At 42.7% G+C, this 22,080-nt stretch overlaps 2 protein-coding genes across 3 annotated transcripts in view; one reads left to right on the top strand and one right to left on the bottom strand.

The window, feature by feature from the left end:
• LOC121330085 (mucin-2-like) overlaps positions 1-14,491 on the top strand; it is a 29,129-nt gene extending 14,638 nt beyond the window's left edge. Inside the window, exons 31-50 of the mRNA XM_041276352.1 lie at positions 1,289-1,340; positions 4,591-5,611; positions 5,941-6,161; positions 6,434-6,608; positions 6,712-6,965; positions 7,229-7,412; positions 7,730-7,973; positions 8,274-8,452; positions 8,635-8,704; positions 9,023-9,144; positions 9,418-9,449; positions 9,890-10,061; positions 10,431-10,535; positions 10,893-10,933; positions 11,357-11,479; positions 11,784-11,882; positions 12,122-12,250; positions 12,730-12,769; positions 13,121-13,241; positions 13,582-14,491. Of these exons, the coding sequence (XP_041132286.1) occupies positions 1,289-1,340; positions 4,591-5,611; positions 5,941-6,161; positions 6,434-6,608; positions 6,712-6,965; positions 7,229-7,412; positions 7,730-7,973; positions 8,274-8,452; positions 8,635-8,704; positions 9,023-9,144; positions 9,418-9,449; positions 9,890-10,061; positions 10,431-10,535; positions 10,893-10,933; positions 11,357-11,479; positions 11,784-11,882; positions 12,122-12,250; positions 12,730-12,769; positions 13,121-13,241; positions 13,582-13,828 (3,631 nt within the window). The 3' untranslated portion in view covers positions 13,829-14,491. The remainder of the gene's footprint in view (positions 1-1,288; positions 1,341-4,590; positions 5,612-5,940; positions 6,162-6,433; positions 6,609-6,711; positions 6,966-7,228; positions 7,413-7,729; positions 7,974-8,273; positions 8,453-8,634; positions 8,705-9,022; positions 9,145-9,417; positions 9,450-9,889; positions 10,062-10,430; positions 10,536-10,892; positions 10,934-11,356; positions 11,480-11,783; positions 11,883-12,121; positions 12,251-12,729; positions 12,770-13,120; positions 13,242-13,581) is intronic.
• A 2,011-nt stretch (positions 14,492-16,502) lies between these two features.
• Positions 16,503-22,072, bottom strand: LOC121330059 (toll-interacting protein). 2 transcript variants are annotated; one of them, XM_041276317.1, is made up of 7 exons: positions 21,885-22,072; positions 19,764-19,913; positions 19,411-19,593; positions 18,956-19,108; positions 18,737-18,827; positions 16,737-16,993; positions 16,503-16,694 (listed from the first exon to the last, which is right to left on the bottom strand). In XM_041276317.1, exons 1-6 carry the CDS (start codon positions 21,915-21,917, stop codon positions 16,779-16,781), a joined length of 825 nt encoding a protein of 274 aa, XP_041132251.1. In that variant the 5' UTR covers positions 21,918-22,072; the 3' UTR covers positions 16,503-16,694; positions 16,737-16,778. The 2 variants fall into 2 exon arrangements, with proteins under 2 accessions (XP_041132251.1, XP_041132250.1); XM_041276316.1 differs by having other exon boundaries at positions 16,503-16,993.
• Between the last annotated feature and the right edge of the window lie 8 nt (positions 22,073-22,080).

The raw sequence follows: 22,080 nt of genomic DNA, 5'->3' as shown, positions 1-22,080 counted from the left end.
TCACATCTACATCCCCTGGAACAACTTCAACCCCTCTCCCAGTCATCACATCTACATCCCCTGGAACAACTTCAACCCCTCTCCCAGTCATCACATCTACATCCCCTGGAACAACTACAACCCCTCTCCCAGTCACCACATCTACATCCACTGAAACAACTACAACCCCTCTCCCAGTCATCACATCTACATCCACTGAAACAACAACTACAACCCCTCGCCCAGTCATCACATCTACATCCCCTGAAACAACAACTTCAACCCCTCTCCCAGTCATCACATCTACATCCCCTGGAACAACTTCAACCCCTCTCCCAGTCACCACATCTACATCCCCTGAAACAACAACTACAACCCCTCTCCCAGTCACCACATCTACATCCCCTGCAACAACTCCAACCCCTCTCCCAGTCACCACATCTACATCCCCTGAAACAGGCAAATCTACAACAGCTCCACCCTCATCACCTACTGCAACCTCAGAATCAACAACAAGTGGCACTACTAGCTGCCTAGAGGAAATCTGCCAGTGGTCAGAGTGGTATGATGTAAGCTTCCCAACTGACAGTAACGATGGGGACGATGAAACGTATGACAAAATCAAGGCGAAAGGTCACTCTCTGTGTGCACATCCATTGCAACTGCAATGCAGAGCCCAGCAATACCCAAATACACCTCTAGGGGACTTAGGACAAGTAGTACAATGTAACAGTTCATTTGGGCTCAAGTGCAACAACAAAGATAATCCAACCACATGCTTAAACTATGAGATCAGTGCATACTGCTGCAACCTTGTGAATTGCAATGCGACAACAAGGGCACCACCTGCGACCAGCAAAAAATCAACCCCTCTCCCAGTCACCACATCTACATCCCCTAAAACAACAACTCCAACCCCTCTCCCAGTCACCACATCTACATCCACTGAAACAACTCCAACCCCTCGCCCAGTCACCACATCTACATCCCCTGGAACAACTACAACCCCTCTCCCAGTCACCACATCTACATCCACTGAAAGAACAACTCCAACCCCTCGCCCAGTCATCACATCTACATCCCCTAAAACAACAACTACAACCCCCCTCCCAGTCACCACATCTACATCCCCTGAAACAACAACTACAACCCCTCTCCCAGTCACCACATCTACATCCCCTGGAACAACAACTTCAACCCCTCTCCCAGTCACCACATCTACATCCACTGAAACAACTACAACCCCTCTCCCAGTCACCACATCTACATCCCCTAAAAGAACAACTACAACCCCTCGCCCAGTCACCACATCTACATCCCCTGGAACAACTTCAACCCCTCGCCCAGTCACCACATCTACATCCACTGAAACAACAACTTCAACCCCTCTCCCAGTCACCACATCTACATCCACTGAAACAACTACAACCCCTCTCCCAGTCACCACATCTACATCCACTGAAACAACTACAACCCCTCTCCCAGTCACCACATCTACATCCCCTGGAACAACTTCAACCCCTCTCCCAGTCATCACATCTACATCCCCTGGAACACCTCCAACCCCTCTCCCAGTCACCACATCTACATCCACTGAAACAACAACTTCAACCCCTCGCCCAGTCACCACATCTACATCCACTGAAACAACAACTACAACCCCTCTCCCAGTCACCACATCTACATCCCCTGGAACAACTTCAACCCCTCGCCCAGTCACCACATCTACATCCACTGAAACAACAACTTCAACCCCTCTCCCAGTCACCACATCTACATCCCCTGGAACAACTACAACCCCTCTCCCAGTCACCACATCTACATCCACTGAAACAACTACAACCCCTCTCCCAGTCACCACATCTACATCCCCTGGAACAACTTCAACCCCTCTCCCAGTCACCACATCTACATCCCCTGGAACAACTTCAACCCCTCTCCCAGTCACCACATCTACATCCCCTGGAACAACTTCAACCCCTCTCCCAGTCATCACATCTACATCCCCTGGAACAACTTCAACCCCTCTCCCAGTCATCACATCTACATCCCCTGGAACAACTTCAACCCCTCTCCCAGTCACCACATCTACATCCACTGGAACAACAACTTCAACCCCTCTCCCAGTCACCACATCTACATCCACTGAAACAACTACAACCCCTCTCCCAGTCACCACATCTACATCCACTGAAACAACTACAACCCCTCTCCCAGTCACCACATCTACATCCACTGAAACAACAACTTCAACCCCTCTCCCAGTCACCACATCTACATCCACTGAAACAACAACTTCAACCCCTCTCCCAGTCACCACATCTACATCCACTGAAACAACTACAACCCCTCTCCCAGTCACCACATCTACATCCCCTGGAACAACTTCAACCCCTCTCCCAGTCATCACATCTACATCCCCTGGAACAACTTCAACCCCTCTCCCAGTCATCACATCTACATCCACTGAAACAACTACAACCCCTCTCCCAGTCACCACATCTACATCCCCTGGAACAACAACTCCAACCCCTCTCCCAGTCACCACATCTACATCCCCTGAAACAAGCAAATCTACAACAGCTCCACCCTCATCACCTACTGCAACCTCAGAATCAACAACAAGTGGCACTACTAGCTGCCTAGAGGAAATCTGCCAGTGGTCAGAGTGGTATGATGTAAGCTTCCCAACTGACAGTAACGATGGGGACGATGAAACGTATGACAAAATCAAGGCGAAAGGTCACTCTCTGTGTGCACATCCATTGCAACTGCAATGCAGAGCCCAGCAATACCCAAATACACCTCTAGGGGACTTAGGACAAGTAGTACAATGTAACAGTTCATTTGGGCTCAAGTGCAACAACAAAGATAATCCAACCACATGCTTAAACTATGAGATCAGTGCATACTGCTGCAACCTTGTGAATTGCAATGCGACAACAAGGGCACCACCTGCGACCAGCAAAAAATCAACCCCTCTCCCAGTCACCACATCTACATCCCCTAAAACAACAACTTCAACCCCTCTCCCAGTCACCACATCTACATCCACTGAAACAACTACAACCCCTCGCCCAGTCACCACATCTACATCCCCTGGAACAACTACAACCCCTCTCCCAGTCACCACATCTACATCCACTGAAACACCTCCAACCCCTCTCCCAGTCACCACATCTACATCCACTGAAACAACTACAACCCCTCTCCCAGTCACCACATCTACATCCCCTGGAACAACTTCAACCCCTCGCCCAGTCACCACATCTACATCCACTGAAACAACAACTTCAACCCCTCTCCCAGTCACCACATCTACATCCACTGAAACAACTACAACCCCTCTCCCAGTCACCACATCTACATCCACTGAAACAACTACAACCCCTCTCCCAGTCACCACATCTACATCCACTGAAACAACTACAACCCCTCTCCCAGTCACCACATCTACATCCACTGAAACAACTACAACCCCTCTCCCAGTCACCACATCTACATCCCCTGGAACAACTTCAACCCCTCGCCCAGTCACCACATCTACATCCACTGAAACAACTACAACCCCTCTCCCAGTCACCACATCTACATCCACTGAAACAACTACAACCCCTCTCCCAGTCACCACATCTACATCCACTGAAACAACTACAACCCCTCTCCCAGTCACCACATCTACATCCACTGAAACAACTACAACCCCTCTCCCAGTCACCACATCTACATCCACTGAAACAACTCTACAACCCCTCTCCCAGTCACCACATCTACATCCACTGAAACAACTCCAACCCCTCTCCCAGTCACCACATCTACATCCCCTGGAACAACTTCAACCCCTCTCCCAGTCACCACATCTACATCCCCTGGAACAACTTCAACCCCTCTCCCAGTCATCACATCTACATCCCCTGGAACAACTTCAACCCCTCTCCCAGTCACCACATCTACATCCACTGAAACAACAACTTCAACCCCTCTCCCAGTCATCACATCTACATCCACTGAAACAACTACAACCCCTCTCCCAGTCACCACATCTACATCCACTGAAACAACTACAACCCCTCTCCCAGTCACCACATCTACATCCCCTGGAACAACTTCAACCCCTCTCCCAGTCACCACATCTACATCCCCTGGAACAACTACAACCCCTCTCCCAGTCACCACATCTACATCCCCTGGAACAACTTCAACAATCTCCCAGTCACCACATCTACATCCACTGAAACAACTACAACCCCTCTCCCAGTCACCACATCTACATCCCCTGGAACAACTTCAACCCCTCGCCCAGTCACCACATCTACATCCACTGAAACAACAACTTCAACCCCTCTCCCAGTCACCACATCTAAATCCACTGAAACAACTCCAACCCCTCGCCCAGTCATCACATCTACATCCCCTGGAACAACTTCAGCCCCTCGCCCAGTCACAACATCTACATCCACTGAAACAACAACTTCAACCCCTCTCCCAGTCACCACATCTACATCCCCTGGAACAACAACTTCAACCCCTCGCCCAGTCACCACATCTACATCCACTGAAACAACAACTTCAACCCCTCTCCCAGTCACCACATCTACATCCCCTGGAACAACAACTTCAACCCCTCGCCCAGTCACCACATCTACATCCACTGAAACAACTACAACCCCTCGCCCAGTCACCACATCTACATCCCCTGGAACAACTACAACCCCTCTCCCAGTCACCACATCTACATCCACTGAAACACCTCTGACCACTTCAACTGAAGTCCCTTACACCACAAGCCCTGCAACCACCTGCAGGCGTCCCTGTCAATGGTCCCAGTGGTTTGATAACAATTTCCCAACTCTGGGTACGGCAGGTGGAGACTCAGAAACCTATGACAAAATCATAGCAGCTGGGGGAAAGATATGTGAAAAGCCATTTGAAATGCCAAGCAGAACTGAATGCAGGGCAGAGAAGTATCCCGAAAAAATAATTGAGGACATTGGTCAAGTTGTGACATGTGATATCGCTACAGGACTAACATGTAAAAATGAAGATCAAAAAGGTATTTTTCCACTGTGCTACAACTATCAAATAAGGTTTCTCTGTTGTGATGTTTATCACTGTGAATCAACAACATCTACAACTCCAGCGACAACTACAACAACATCTACAACAAGTAGCACTTTTACCACTAGTCCCAGTATAATCACCATTACCAAATCAACACCAGTATTTAAACCTATCGTAAGCACCACTGAACCAACAACATCTACAACCACAGTGACAACTACAACAGCTTCTACAACAAGTAGCACTGCTACAACTGAAAGCAGCACCTACACATCAACAAGAAAGCCAAGCCCAACAAAACCAACTTTATCAACCAAGACTTCAACATCTTCCACAGTGTCCAAACCTCATACTACCACAGAAACTTCATCAACCACAGCAGTGGCGCCAAGCAGCACTGAAAAGACAACCTTGTCCACCACTGAAGTTTCTTCTTCAACAACAGAAACTGTATTCACTGGATCAAGTCTACCAGTCACTACCCCGACACCTGGCTCTACAACAACATCAGAAGTAACACACATTTCCACCGTGTGCACCTGCCATGTCAATGGAACCATATATACACCTGGTAAGGCATAACTCTTACGTTACCTTAACAACTATAAAGCACATTTCAGGCAAACACCCCGAAAGGCACAGTACAGTTATCTTTAATAGACCAGGTCAAACAAATGCATGTTTTCACACATGCTTTGAATTGTGTTATTGAGTCACAATAGAAAAAATATATATATTTTTCAAAAAGCAATGCTGAAAGTTTAGCATATACTGTGTTGTGCAGTGATTCCAAACTCACTTAAAACTTTAAAAGCCAGTGTCGCAATGAAAACTCCAGCTTTGTCATTGAATAATGTTATTTTCTACATAAACTAATAGCTCTTTTTTTGCAATGATTAGGTGAAATTATATACAACAACATGGATAATGACGGGTGGTGTTACACAGCTTTCTGTAATGAGAAATGTAAGATTGAGAAATATGTCAAGGAATGCCCTACTACTACTGGGCCAACAACCATATCTTCAACCACCACAAAGCCAACCACCAGCAAGAAAACAACACCATATGTACCAGAAACCACTCATCAAGGTTGTGATCACCTTAACCCTCCCAGAAAGGTAACGTCAGACAATGTCTATTTTCTGAATAGGAGATATTCCTTTTCACAAACCCTTATGATGATAAGGAAAAGAATATCAGTGCATCTAGCCTGAAATGAACCCTTACTAAATAGGATGTACTGGAAGATTTTGGTCAACTGTACAGTGTACAGTGTACCCCCGCCCATATATTTAGACATGTGTACTTGGCCCCCTCCCTTTTTTCTTTTACAAACGTAGAAAGACAATTCATGTAAACCCATTGGTCTATTCTTGTTTAATGCCTGTAGTACCATGAGACTTGGAAGACTGATAAATGCACAATAGCAACATGCGAAGGAGGCTCGAAAATTAATATGGAGCCTGTGCCGTGCAAGGCTGTGGAACCAATTGAATGTGTAAACGGCCTCCCACCAGTTAAGGTGTATGATGAATCTGGATGCTGCTACCAGTATGAATGTCAATGTAAGTATAGTCCGTTTCGCTGACCTATTTTGTGCTAAACAGTTCTTACATTTCCATATGTTCTTCAAAGCAGCAGAGGTAATCAATTCTGTTTTAATTCTAGGCAGCTGTTATGGGTGGGGAGATCCTCACTACATCACCTTTGACGGAACAGTCTACAACTTCCAAGGAGACTGCACATATGTTCTTGTGAAGCAGATCACACCTAAATATGGCAATTTCAGCGTAATTGTAGAAAACTACCTGTGTGACACTGCAAAAGGCCTCTCCTCCTGCCCGCGATCCCTCACTGTGTATTACAAGAAGCACGAGGTGTTCATGAAACAGCTGCAAGCTGATGGACTCACAAAGAACATGGTAATGTCTGCTTGCGTCTTTAGATGTGGTTGCATGTACATGTGAGGTGCACCTCGACTCGAATGCGTTTCTTTAATTAAATGTAATCTGCAGTAGAAAACAGAGTAGAATTCCAGACCACTGAGCAATACGAAAGCAATAAAGTACATATTTTCAGTTTGAATATTATTATTATTATTATTATTATTATTATTAATAATAATAATAATAATAATAATAATAATAATAATAATAATGCTTTCCTCCTTTTTTCCACACTACAGATTATGTTCGATAACAAACCAATCATCCCAGGCTTTTCAAGAGATGGCATCCAAATCTCAAGCACAGGAATTGAAATCAGTGTGTACATCCCTGAGATCAATGCTCAGGTGTCCTTAAGAGAATTAATGTTCATAATTCAGCTGCCCTACTCACTCTTCAATGGCAACACAGAAGGACAGTGTGGTAAGAAAAAACCCATGTAAAGCTCCTCCATGGTGTCACGTTGCTGAGCTCTTACTTTAAATTCAGCCATACCCTGCTGGACATGCAGTTCTCATACCTCTGCTTTATCTCCCAGCATCTTGGACCTTGTAGATGAAAAAATGTGGTGAATTCAAGACAATCTTCTGGCACAGGGTTCTAGTTTAATGATCTGAACAGTGTGTGTGTGGGGGAGGGAGGGGGGGGAGCAAATACATCTTCTTAGTTACAGGCTGTCATCTTCTTAGCTCTTTGTTACCTTTACAGAACATGCCACCATACTGTTACTCTTCTTCTAGGAATCTGTGACAACGACAAGAAAAATGATTGCAGAGGACCCAACCAGGTTGTTGAATCCTGCTTTGATTCAGCCCACGACTGGCATCTCAACCACTGCACTAAACCAACTCCACCATCTGTAAAACCCACTACAACAGCCAAGACACCATCCGCGTCGTCATCCAAGCTGCCGACCACTACACTACCCACTCAACCTCCGACAACTGCATGCAAAGCAACTATTTGTGAGATCATCTACAGCAAGTAAGGCTTCGTGTTTCATTCTAACTGCCTGGGGGGGGGGGGGGGGGGAGAAAAAAACGAGTTCAGAAAATGTCATTGTGATGAAAGTGATTGGAGTAGCTACTGACCGAAGAATGTCAGGCTGACTCTTTGCCAATACTGTGCACAGGAAATTGAGAGTAGTGTTAATCAGGAAAATCATCCAACAGTCAGTACAGCAGGTTGCAATAAGTTTCGGTTCATTGGAATAAAGCGTGTAGAGTAATATGCTGTGATTAGTGTTTTGCTCAGCAGACACTTATAAATCTCTTCTGATTACAGTGTCTTTAAAGCATGCAGTCAAATAATCTCGCCCCAGCCATTCTACGAGGCCTGTTATTATGATGTTTGCCAAATGCCGGACACCAGTATTGGCTGCTCCAGTTTGGAAGTGTACGCCTCCATATGCGAGACTGTAGGATTCTGCGTGGACTGGAGGAAATTTACTAATGGGAAATGCAGTAAGTGAAATACCAAACTACATAGACATAGTTCTATAAAAGCACGACTGGTGTATCATTCAGGGGGATTTTGAGAACAGTGAAAGCACCAGCATTGGAATATGTACCACTTACCTTTTAAAAGGTTTTTTTTAAGCAGTTGTTCTATGTTGACCTATGTGCTGCTGTTTGCTTTTTTGCAGATTTCTCCTGCCCACCAACAAAGGAGTACCGTGCATGCGGACCAGATGTGCAGCCTACTTGCAACTCCAAGTGAGTAGAGAGCACTCTGGGAAACACAGAAATGTAATGGCAATGCCAGGCTGTTGTTTGTCTGCATAGCAGTCACATAAAAAAAAAAAAAAAAAAAAGACATTGACAATAATCATTTTAGATTACATGTTGTGTGATGCACTGCCTTTACCAAGTCTGCTGTCTGCTTGCCGGGGAGATTAGATGAGGTTAAAAGCTCTAAAACTACAAATGTAGCTTTTACCATGTCGTTACCTGGTTGTAAATATCCCATACTCTTAAGTGCTTCATGTTTAATGGTTTTCAGTACCTCCTAAAGCAGTCTTTTCCTTTGAACAGGCACAATGAAAAACACATTGACCAAAACCCACCCAGCAGCAGCAAGTTCACTGAAGGCTGCTTCTGTCCAAATGGGACGATCCTGTTCAACTCCTTCACCGATGTCTGTGTCTCCTCCTGTGGTGAGCATCGGCTTCACAGTGTATTAGTTTCCAATACAAATGTAACCCCAATTTAGTTATGTATTTCTTTATTCACGTTATATAACGTTTAAATAACATTTTACGTCAAGGAGGTCCAGAGAGGTTTGATGAAGTGGCCATCGCTTCACATCCCATAATGCATGCATTTGCACTAGCAAAACTACCAGAAAAACAATTGCATCGAATTTTGAGTAGAATGGTTAAACTGGTATTAATGGCTAACACTGAATTGTTTTTATTTTACTCCTGCAGGGTGCACTGGTGCTGATGGCATGCCCAAGCAGGTACTGAAATACCTAGTAAAGAAGAACATAACCTCATGAATCCTATTCACCTTGTCTGTTTGAGACCCTAGATGTTTATTATCTTGTCATGTCTCATGTATCAAGCACACTATGTCTACATGAGTAGTTTTATGTTTATAATAATAGTTTCTGTAGTATAAATCAGTTACAATACACGCGTACGTGTTCTGTATACTCAAATCTTTCATCTATCTAAGAATTTCATATATAAATTATACATTTGTATGCTCTTTTTCCTACTAAAGTTGATTGCAAAGTATTGAGTTTAATTGCATGATATCACTATGACAACTTAATGGAGAAAAAAAAACACATGCTAGGGCCCAAATTGAAGTATTCCATTGAAATTCAATAGAATGATCCCTTCACACCAGGCACTGCCCCCCTTGAACCCCGATGTGCATTCTCTTTATTCTCAGCCTGGTGAGACGTGGCAGAGTAACTGCCAGGACTGTGTCTGTGACAAAGACTCGATGAGTGTCCAATGCACACCCCACGTGTGCACAGAAGAGTCACCTGTGACTTGCTCCATGGAGGGACAGGAGCGAGTGACTGAACCAGCTGGCCCGTGCTGCAACAAGACCATCTGCAGTCAGTATTCCTTTAGAGAGTTCAACTAAAGCACCTATTAAACTTTTCATTCGGGGGCTCGAATGAAGTTGTTCATTTTAGTTGTTTTATTTTGTTCACAAAAAAAAAATGGCTCTAATGACGATTTGGAGTAAATATCTTGACAATCTCTAGTCCATAATCTTTACCACTGCAAATCTGATGCAGCAGCTGAATAATTTGATTCTACCACTCTATGCTCTCAGTCTCAGCTTTTTTACATTTTCATTTAAAAAGCTCAAAATACTGGCCCAAAAGCTGTTGAGGACGACTGTGAATGAAACGCTTTTAATACATAAACATTTATATGCTGCATTTCAAATGCCTCATTTGTTGTTTTTCTCTGCACAGAATGCAACGTGGACCTCTGCTCGAAAGCACAGCACAGCTGTGACACAGGGTTCAAACTAGAGATTAGTATACCAGAGAATGGCTGCTGTCCGAAATATACGTGCGGTGAGCATTGCTTTACATTGGATTTTATTACCCTACCATGGCATGGATACAACCAGATACATACTGTATGCAGTGTGAACTACCTGTACCACCAGGGCCCCAGATAATGCTGGTTTGTGTTACCTGGATACACTGCCTTTTCATCTCTGCATCAAAAAAACTAACATTTTAAATATGTGACTTGAATTAAAATAAACACCAACATAGATGTACAGACTATAAGCACTGCAGGGTGAATGTATGGGGTGTTCATGGTTCATGGTTAGCTGTTAACAGATTCATTTGAATGGATCACCCAACTATTCATACTACAGTTAGCAATCCATCTGTTTTAACATGCTGTCTGTTTCTCTGTAGTGCCCAAGGATGTCTGTGTGTTCAACAACACGGAATATCAGGTGAGGGCAGGCTTTGTATCATATGAACACCAGCCTTTATAAAAATGGACTATGGTAGTTTACCCTGGTTTGCTGGGACTAGTAGTATGCTTTACCATGCCTTGCTATTCTTTACAATGTTTTGTCATGCTTTCACTGTTATTACACTTTGCTCTGCTTTTACTATGATATATAAGGGCTGTTCTTGAAATTGACAGCCCCAGTTATTTCATTTTATTGCAATTGACCACTCAATATGAGTATACCTAGAGTATTTTTGTATTGACCACTATATTAACTAAGTTGAATGAAACAGTTTATAATTGCAATAAAACCATGTTATTGTATAAGACATGGTATCAATAAAGGATTGCTCTATTTGTTTCCACTACTGTACACAAGCATAGGTGTTAATCCACTGTGTTTTATTTTATTTTATTACAGCCTGGATCCAATGTTCCTAAGGGCACATGTGAAGAGTGTTGGTGCAGCTATCAAATCGACTCAGCCTCCAAACTGCTAGCTATTGATTGCAAACCAATTCCCTGTGACACCGAATGCCCGATTGTACGTGTCACTTCATTACACAGTCTGATTTTGAATGCATTTTGCATTGTCTTTCACTGACTTTGGTTGCCTGCAGAGGGAGGGAGCAGCTTTCGTACAGAAATCAAGTAGAAACAATAGCATTATAGCATAGTAATATGCATGGCTTTGTTTATTTACCAGTCACAAAAAATTGGGATCCTTTAAGAACCAAAGTTTTGAGAACTATCAGCTGCAAGGAACTGGACGAACACTCATGGGCCGAATGGCCTTCTCTCATTGGAAACTGTGTTCACAATATGTGTGTTTGTTTGTTTGTGCGCAGGGTTTCAGGTATGAGGCAATCCCCGGTATGTGCTGTGGAGTGTGCGTCCAGAAGGAATGTGTCGTCATGCTGCCAGACCAGACAGCTCACGTGATCCAGGTAAGAGTGATGGCAGGGCAGGCAGCCTCGGCACCTCCAGTACAGGCTCTCAATCATTAAACATATGAGCAGGCCCTTCAACAGCTCTGTTAATCATGACATGGTGAAATGGGAGAGGGGCGGGGGGGGGGCTCCACAGGACTGGGGTCTTTTCTCTCTTTTGTGACATCAGTATCTTTAAGAATCTTGCCCCGCAGTGTTCTAACAGCCTTTGTAATATCCTTTTCCATCCCACACAGCCTGGACAAGTCTGGACAAGCCCTGATAACAACTGCACCAGGTACAAGTGTGACAAGAATAAAGACCAGCTAGGGCTAACTGAGATTGACATCTTCTGTCCTCCATTCAACCCTAAAGACTGCATCCCGGTAAGTTTTCTACAAAAAAAAAAAAAAAAAAAAAAAACCTTATGGGAGCGGAAAAGGTTAGGCTGGTCTACATTGTGATACCTTTTAATACAATCAGCTGATTACACTAGCTTTAGAGGCCACGAAGTTCTCTTCTTCAGATGAGGAGTGTTAAAGGTAAACTCCAGTTTGGGTTTAATTTTACCAGGCCAAACTCACCTGTAAGAGGAACTTTCCCTGCCTTCAGTTTCCAATTAGAAGCAGCCTTTGTGGTGTGGAGCGTGCATATTTATATTGTCAGCAGATCCTTCTTATCAATCAATACACTTACCCAACTGGGCCTGTAAGAAGGACTCAAGCACAACCTAGAGGTGTAATGATAGAATGCAATTTCTGTATTTTTTTCCTTGCTCTTTTTGCATGTACTGTAATTTCTTTTTTTAAAATGCCCTATTAATGTGTTTCTAATTATTATCATTTTATTTGTATGCATATTTCAGGGCACTGAGACACTTGGTCCAGAAGGCTGCTGCCGTCAGTGTAAGTATTACTAGAAATCACTGCCTTTTACAGCATAGTGCTTATAATATTCCATGAATGCTGTTGGGTGTGCTGTTGGGTTAGTTCCTGGGGTCTTTATTCAGTTTAAGAGTGTCAGATCTAAGTACTGCCACCATTTAAATATAAAACAAATGACCAATACTGACATTACTTACTTTTTTAAGACAACAATACACACTAAAGAGACTCACTGACATTGCTTGTTTACCTCCTTAACTCAATGATTTGAACAACAATGCTCAAATTTAACCCAGCCGCCCTTTATATCAAGCGATTAGACCCCATGCCTTTTGCTATTTGAACATTTCCAATAATTTTTAACCTGTGCAGGCAAGTCGGCTACCAACTGCAACATTCAAAAACACAAAACCCACATAGAGAGCAATGGATGCAAGTCTAATTCTTCTGTGGAGCTGACATCGTGTGGGGGGTCATGTGGAACATATTCCATGTAAGTCTTTGATTATTATTATTATTATTATTATTATTATTATTGTAATGAATGCATTGCATCACTGATCTGCACTCAGCTTCGTGTTTTAGATGAAAAAGAAGTCTGATGCAGGCTGATAGCACAGTCTTCTTGTTCCTGCGCTTGCTTAGTAATTCAGTAACTTTTACAGTTAGGTCACAATACACTGTACACATATAAAACTGTGTGGAAGCTGAGGTGAAGGTTTTCGGACACACAGTTAAACAGCGGCTCTCTAACTTGAGTCACAATGGCCCCACTGACCCAGTCCCTTATATCAGGGTCTGACACCTGTTTCTCTCCTCTGTCCAAACACCAGGTTTTCACCGGAGACCCACCACATGATGCACTCCTGCACCTGCTGCAGGGAGACAAAGACCAGCGAGAAGAAGGTCACCCTCTCGTGCCCTGACAGCACTGCTGTCGACTACTCCTACACCTACGTGGAGGAGTGTGCCTGCCAGAAAACGGAGTGCGTGGACAGCAACACCAGCACCGCGCCACCCAGCGGGCAAGAGGTCATGGAAGCAGCAAAGGGCCTGAGAGCTCGCCGGAGGAGGAAGTAATCGTGCAACGAGCATCCTGGCACTCCTGCATGCCCATTCTCATTTAATCCAACCTCTTTCATCTCTTTGCGCTTCATTTCAAATCATTTAAGTGATAGCTACAGCTGATGCGCACATTGCTTTCCTGAAGATGACTCATCTTTTTCTTTTGTCCCCTCCTGCAGCAGCTCAGCGAACACCTGCCATCTCTCTGGTGTAATAGTAAAGATACTTCCATTTAGTAGGACTAGGCATGCAAATCAAACTTCAAAAGCAACTCTGACAATGCATTCAAGCACATTCAGTAGGGCTGCTGCCCCACAGCTCACCGGCACCACACCACATTTATATCAAAGCATACAAAACACCATTTAATAAATACATACATACATACATATATATATATATATATATATATATATATATATATATATATATATATATATATTGAAATGTTAACATAGAAAAAATATTTGTGACTCCCGGCACTTAATTAAAGATGAAGAACAAATACATTAACAAATTAACAAGTGTGATGTGAAGAATGGATATATGGACCCTAAAATATAATTTGTGGTTTTTTTGTTTTGGATTTGGTGATGTGTGTAAAGCCTTTCACTGAATGTGTCTTGTTCAATTGTCTTCTTGTGAAATGTGTACCCTAATAAACTTTAGCGCTTTGCATATTCCGTCTCTTCGTGGATTACTCTCATCTATATGTAGGGTTACTATATGACTCCATGTTCACTGGGACAGTTCAGGATTTTCAACTCGCAATACCTAAGCATAAAACTTATACTGGTGGTACTGATGTACCAGTTTTAGAGCCAGACAGAGTATACTTGTGGTATTTATATTTAATAACAGGGTTCACTGAATCAGGTTGTTTTATTATATCTGAATACAGTCCTTGTGTTCAACTCATGTTCTTCATGAAGAACCACGTTTGTTTAGAATGGTTTCCATGGAAACTGGCACCCACTTACCTATGTCGTGTAGCTCTCTAGAAATATTTTCTGTTTTATATGTTTGTCCTTCAGACAGAGTAGCAATACACAGGGCATTATATTACTTAAATAGAGCAACCACTGACAAATCCAAGACAGCTGATACCCAAACAAGAATGAGACATAAAACATATTTTCAAAGCATTTCTTTATTTAGCTCCTTTTTTTTTTTTAAAGGAAAAAAAAAAACATGTAAACGTTACAAAATGAAAAACAAAACAAGTTGAGAGTGCTGATGATAAGTTGGATTATATCACTGTGTTGTTTGGGTCTAGTTTTGTAAAATCAGGGACGTAAATAAGATTCCTATTGCACAGCAGTTTCACCCAGTCTGGGTTTTACTGTCAGCTTGATCAGTCGCATTGTGTGCAGGCAACAAGCCCAGGTGTGTCTTGTTAAACACACAGCAAAACCAGGAATGGATCAAACTGCGATGTAGTTTTACCTCGATCAACAAACAGGAGTTGATTAAAGGCTTGAGTAAACTCTTTGAGAATATGGCCCCTCATTCGTTATCGCATCCTCTTATCAAACTAAAGCACCACTTCCTATATATATATATATATATATTATATATATATATATATATATATATATATATATATATATATAAAATAAAAAATCTTCCACACAAAACAGCCAGCATGCTTATTTGCTTTTAAAAGTACACTGAAGAGACAAGATAACAGGTCTCCCTCATTTCTAAAACTATGAAATAGTGTCGGCCTTTGAGTCGACAGAAGGAATGCTCAGAATCTGAAGGCATCTCACTCGTCAATGACCTCCCAGTCCCAAAAGAGATAAAAACAGTTATATTAAAATAACATTTTGTGTTCTCTAAAGACCCATAAGTCTGTTTATGTCAAATTTTATAACCGATTTTTTATTTTTTTGGCCCTGACAGTATATAAAGTGGCACACGAGTTTGGTCTGGGGTGACCCCAACTGAAACGCAAGCCTGGCATCAAAGCCTCCATTCTTTACGCCAGGCTTGTTTAATATTGCAAGCAGCCAGTCCAGCTGTTTTATATGCCAAGCTACTTATCGGTTTCAACACTGGTTTCAGCGGCTTAATGTCATGCCAGGAATGACTCAAGGATACACAATGTTTTACAGTCTAACATGAATTACTGAACGGGTTTGGTAGGGAGCTCAGTTTTCCCCATGGCTTGATAGGCAGCAAAAACTATAGCAACGATACCCTTGGGACGACAACAAAAACATCAACAACGACGACGACGACAACAACAGCAGGGTAATTCATTGAGGGAAATCACTGAGACTTCCTGAATCCACTAAGACACGAATTTACTTTGTTCTAGCGAAAGCCCTGAAGTTGGCAATACTGCTCATATAGAGAAAATGTACAGTCTCTGTAGGGATGCATGTATGTCTATATATCTACATGTACAGCTTGTGTTCTCCACTAACTGGAATGATACAATGACAGGGAGGGAGGGTAGAAGCAGAGCAGATGATATTAAACTGATATGAAATCAAACTTTTTCTATGTTCATTTAGTCCCAGTGAAATCTGGGGGTGACAGGAGAGAGACACTGATGAACATGCACCCACCTGGATACTTTACAGAATGCTGAAAGTGACTGAAATTTACATGGCAACAACAAACAAACAAAAAAAAAAGCACTGATTAAACACAAAAAATATATAGAATTTAATTAATGGTGAATAAATTGATAAAATAATCTAATGGCAGAAACCCACTCATTATCATATAATGGCAGCCCCCCCCCCCATCACTATCACGGAACTGCGGAGAAAACAAAGTCTTTGTGTGTGTGTACCCACATACACAAAAGATACACACACACACACACATATATATATATATATATATATATATATATATATATATATATATATATTATATATATATATATATATATATATATATATAATATTACACACTGATGTATGAGCTCATAAACGAATGGAGCCTGGATCTATAATTCTTCTGTCATCTGAAGCAAGGAGTTAATGGCAGCGTCCTTGTTGCCCAGCTGAGCCTCCATAACAGAGCGAATCACTTCTTTATCCAGATTAGGGAACATGTCCTGGAGAGATTTGAGGTCCTCTTCGTTGTAGAGGGGCTGTGAATTGGCCACTGGAGCAGGAACCCCCATTGGAACCATCCCAGGGTTGTAGATTGTTGGCACTCCTGGAGAAAGGACGAGAAAGAGAATTGAAAAGAGTTTTCCGGTGTCCACTGTGCTTGAGATTACCGCAGCACAAGCGGGTTTGAACAAAAGTAACCAGAGTGAAAGGGAACTTGTGCAGCCCTGAGTGAATGCAGGAACCAGGCAAAGTGCTAGAAGAATGCATCCTGTGAAGTGGAGAAGTATGATTCGAGAGTATCCAAATAAGGCATCAGAGCAATTCATTTTGCAGTCCTAATCAGACCAATTCATTTTGCAATCCTAATCAGACCAATTCATTTTGCAGTCCTAATCAGACCAATTCATTTTCCAGTCCTAATCAGACCAATTCATTTTCCAATCCTAATCAGACCAATTCATTTTCCAATCCTAATCAGACCAATTCATTTTCCAGTCCTAATCAGACCAATTCATTTTCCAGTCCTAATCAGACCAATTCATTTTCCAGTCCTAATCAGACCAATTCATTTTCCAGTCCTAATCAGGTCAATTCATTTCCCAATCCTGTGCGTTAAACTTTATGGTTTACAGGGATTAATCTGGGGCTTGCAACTGTGTCATCCTTAGACTATACCTTCATAAACCATGAATTAAAATCTAAAAAGCGACAATGCATTCTGTTTTAGCTGCTAGCTTCAGGACAGAGAGAACCATGTTAACCCAGCAGTAACTTCTTTAAAAATAATAATCTTGGGGTGCATGCTATGACTGCTTTGATTAATAATTCCAAAATACTCATGTTATGCACAGGAAAGAACGAATGAGCCTGTTTATAGTAGCGGCTGTCTACCTTGGTACAGTCTAACTTGTATTAGAAGAGCTCCTGTCTATTGCGGCCAGTGGCCACAGTGAAAAATTCCTATATTAGAGACGTGACTAATTGCACACCGTAGAATGGATTGGATATATATAGCTCAAGAGCACTCCTTATAAACAGGTGGGACAGCATTCCTGTGCCAGCTACACCTTGATAAGGAACTGCAACTACGGCTTCTCAGAGGAGAAGAACAAATAAACATGCAAGATAATGCATGGCATATGAGAAAGAGAGGCAGTGATTTCCAGTGCTATGACATGTTTTCACATAAAACAGACTTCATAGTACCAGTGCCGTAATAAAAAAATACAAAATCTGTCCAGAGTTACTACCTGTAGCCAAAAGTTAGCAAGGCTTGGTTACCCTTCTGTGCATGTCAGCCTCATGTATTGTGTGCTGTACTCTGCAGTAGGCGTTTTTACATTAGACTGCTACAGGCAGTACATGCTGTCTGAACAGTTCACTAACACCAAACACAGAGGCTTGAGAGACTGTGACACCCACTGCACTTACGTAACTTTGAAAGGAAAACCACCATTCCAGTGCATACGTGTTGGAACGATATGCATAGCCTCAGAAGGCTATACTAGCACTAAGACCCCACAGGGATGGAAATACGATTCATATTGCACAGCAGTTTGCACCATTCCTGGTTTTAAAAAGACACACCCGAGCTTGCTACTGATACACTGGCTAATCAAGCTTGTATTAAAACCCAGAATTGGAGAATCTGCTGTGCAATAGGAGTCTTATTTTTATCCCTGTTATATGGAAAACAAACACCTCAATTCGTCACTGGAAACGCATTCAGAACAAGGTCACTGCTGCTCTCTAGTGGCAGGAAAAGGAACATTACCACCTGCCGAGTAGAGTCCGTACAGTAAGACTGAGCACAGAAAGTATGGGAGTTCAGGAGTGAGTAACATACCTGCGATAGGAACGTATCCCACTCCCTGCTGGTACACAGTGGGCATCAGAACTACAGGCTGAGGCTGCATCATCATGCTGGCTGACACAGACTGGAGAGGAGAGGGAGCGAGAGAGAGGGCATGAAACATCAACAGGCTTTAAATAAAGAATTAAAAGGCTGCCATTTATGGGAACAATTCTAACAATACCCCGACCCCCTAGCCCCCCCCCGACTCACTGTGTATGACATGACGAGGTTGATCATCCCCTCCTTGTCGTCTCCCTGTCGGCCACTGAGACTGTACCACTCGTCCACCACCTTCCCTTCCTTCAGAGACTCCGGAATGGGGATGTGCGTCCAGGCGATCCGGTCGTCCATGGAGAAGGCTCTCTGTGGGAGAAGGAACTATGAGGTATAGTACCCTACGTACTGGTAAATAACAAATAAAATGCAATCTAAGAAATAAATAAGACAAAAAAAAAAAAAAAAAAAAAAAAAAAAAAAAGAGAAAAAGAATTTTAAATTTCAAAGAAACTCAAATGTCGTTGTCTCACCTGCAACTTGATGTCTTTGACTCTGACGTGCTTTTAAATGATTAAACTGCATTTACTTTATCTGTGTATTTATTTTAAAAGGGTGCACTGATCTTGGAAATTGCTGTTGTTTTCTTGCAGCGCCCTCCTCTTGCTCACCTCATCGAAGATCTCCAGGTAGAAGGAGTCGACGCCCGGCGGCACGGTGCACTGGATCACCTTGTTCCAGCGTGGGTTCTTGGCCCCATTGTGTGCTGTGGGCGTCTCGTACACCGCGTAGCCCAGCCGGATTCGGCAATATGGGTCCATCCGTGTCATCCCGTAGTTCTTCGCCAGTTTGCCCTGTTGAGAGAGAAGAAACAATTAGGGTAAGACTAAAAAGTCAGAAAAACCAATTCTTACAAAAACAACACACATGCAGACATCCAGACACACGGAGACTCTCACACAGGGATTTACAGATTTTGTAAACAGGCGCATCTCAGAAGCTGTATGGGTTTTCAAAAGCTTACCTGCACCACGGTGATGCTCAGCCTGCCCACTGTTCCCATGGTGGCTCCGTACTGGAGCTGCTGGGCTGCCTGTGCGTCAAGCTGGATCTGCTGCTGCTGCTGCGTGGGGGTGACCCGCAGGAAATCCTGGGGCAGCTCTCCGATGTACACCTGCACCAGCAAGAGGAGAGGGGGGTTACAAACCAGGCTTATTAAACTGGGGTGGGAAGAGGCACCCCATGTTTCACTGCTGACGTGAGAGACAGGCTTTGTGGTACTTACAGATGATATGCTGTACATCAAACATTATCTGCAATTGTTTTTTTCTGCTATTAGCAAAGTGGTGCCCGCTAAATAATGTTTCAGGATCTCTGCATTAAACCATGCTACTTAAGCGGTCTCTATAAAAGCAATGGTCTTTTATGAGCCATTTAAAGAACAAGCTGATTTTCGAGTCTTCTATTACGACAGCACAGCGGCATTCCACACCTGATCTGGTACCCTTCGTGCTATTTTTCTATTATTTTGTATGACAAAAAAAAAGGCATGAATATGACTTGATTTACAATGCTGCGCAATCATCAGTTTCTCCACATGCCCACCGTGCCATAGTGAAAGCTGATTTTAGCTCATATACATTTACACAAGCAGGTGGCAAAGACCTATCAGCTGGCTTTTAGAAATAACATATTTTACATTTTCAATGCACTGCAGCATGAAAGGGCTGACACTAACATGAAGGCCTGCCAGCACAGATCCTGCAAGCCTTTCTCTTCTGCTAGGGCCTCTTTCTGCTATTCCATCTTGCACAATGCAATTCATTAGGCAATGATGTCTTTGCATTGCGCACTACCTTTGTATCTTCTGTTACAGTATGACTCACCACAATTAACAGGCCTCAGTAATAACATATTCTGTTCTGTGCTGTGCTTTGATTGTATTTGCAAAAACCATGTTGCAGGGAAACTTGTATTTGATTATATACCTTCCACTTCTCATTCTTAACAAAGCCAATGGAAGCACAACACAGCCCGACATACGCACAGTACAGGACCCTGTGAGTTTGAATTCAAGAAGCTTAGCCAATGCCTCGGTTTCCAGTCAGCTGTTAAACTGGGCACAGGAGACTTTGCTGGGCTATCCTCGGTTCATTCTCACCGCTAATAAAATAATCAAATAAGCCTGTCGCCGCACTACAGCCCATCACATGTAATCAAATCAAACAGCAAAGCAGTGAATTTGAAAGCTTTGGTTAGAAGATGTGCAGTTGCCCAGCCTAACTGAGTCACGCCCTGTTCAGGTATGTAGATGATCAGGAAATAGGGTTCCACTCCTAAACATGCTCAGGCTGTACTGCCACTGGGTAACTCCCATCAGATAGACAGCACTGTAATCAACTGCTGTAATGACTGGAGAGCAGGTGATGCTGTATTAGTTGAGAGTAGATTTAGCACCTGATTGCTAATTAGGATCTATTTAAACAATGGATGCGTTTTTCTATTACTATCACTATTAGGGCTGTACTGGTGGTTAATATAGAGTTACACGTATGCTTACTGGATACATGTCTTAAGATTACAATTTACAAATCACAAATACCCCCCCCCCCCCCAAATTGTGCATGCAGATGAAAAGTCCTGTTTTAGTGGGGAAAACAACTGAATAGCAGCTAGTTTACTCACAAAACGACACTTATCTGTTTTGGCGTGACTTGGAACAATTCATTCATTAACGACCTTTAAATACGACCTATGAAATCTTTCCACTGGCTTTTCAGAAAACTGCTCAATGGTGCCTACAGGCAGTAATTGTGTTTCGCCTTACACGTTAAGTCATGTTGTGACTGGGTAAAACAAGAACTCAAACGATATTACCAACAAGATATTTAGCTGACAGACTGGATGATTATTGCTTGTACGCAGTTGCAGTCTTCAGAATATGAAACAGCAATTTATAACAAAATCACAAGGATTTGTTTTTAAATAGAGACGCTATTAGAGGTACAGGAATAATAATAATAAATAATAATAATAATAATAATAATAATAATAATAATAATAATAATATACCACCAGGCACGGCTAGCTAAATCAGAGCTCTCTAAGATTAAAAACAACACATATTTCACTTGCGTTTACCTACCTGTCCCCTCTGCGTGCTAATGGAGGTTGCCATGGCGCCGCGGCCTATATTCGTCCTCAAGATATGTTGTTATTGACGGTTTAATAGTACAATCACAAAGAGATAATGCGTAGAAGTTGTGTTTTTTTTTTTTTTTTTTTTGCGGGGGGGGGGTTGCACTGAACAAACCTCCTTCCCTTCCTCGTCAGCTGATTTG

The sequence above is a fragment of the Polyodon spathula genome, chromosome 17 (genome assembly GCF_017654505.1).
Source record: "Polyodon spathula isolate WHYD16114869_AA chromosome 17, ASM1765450v1, whole genome shotgun sequence".
NCBI classification, from domain to species: Eukaryota; Metazoa; Chordata; class Actinopteri; order Acipenseriformes; family Polyodontidae; genus Polyodon; species Polyodon spathula.
This window is presented reverse-complemented; position numbering and strand designations above follow the sequence as displayed.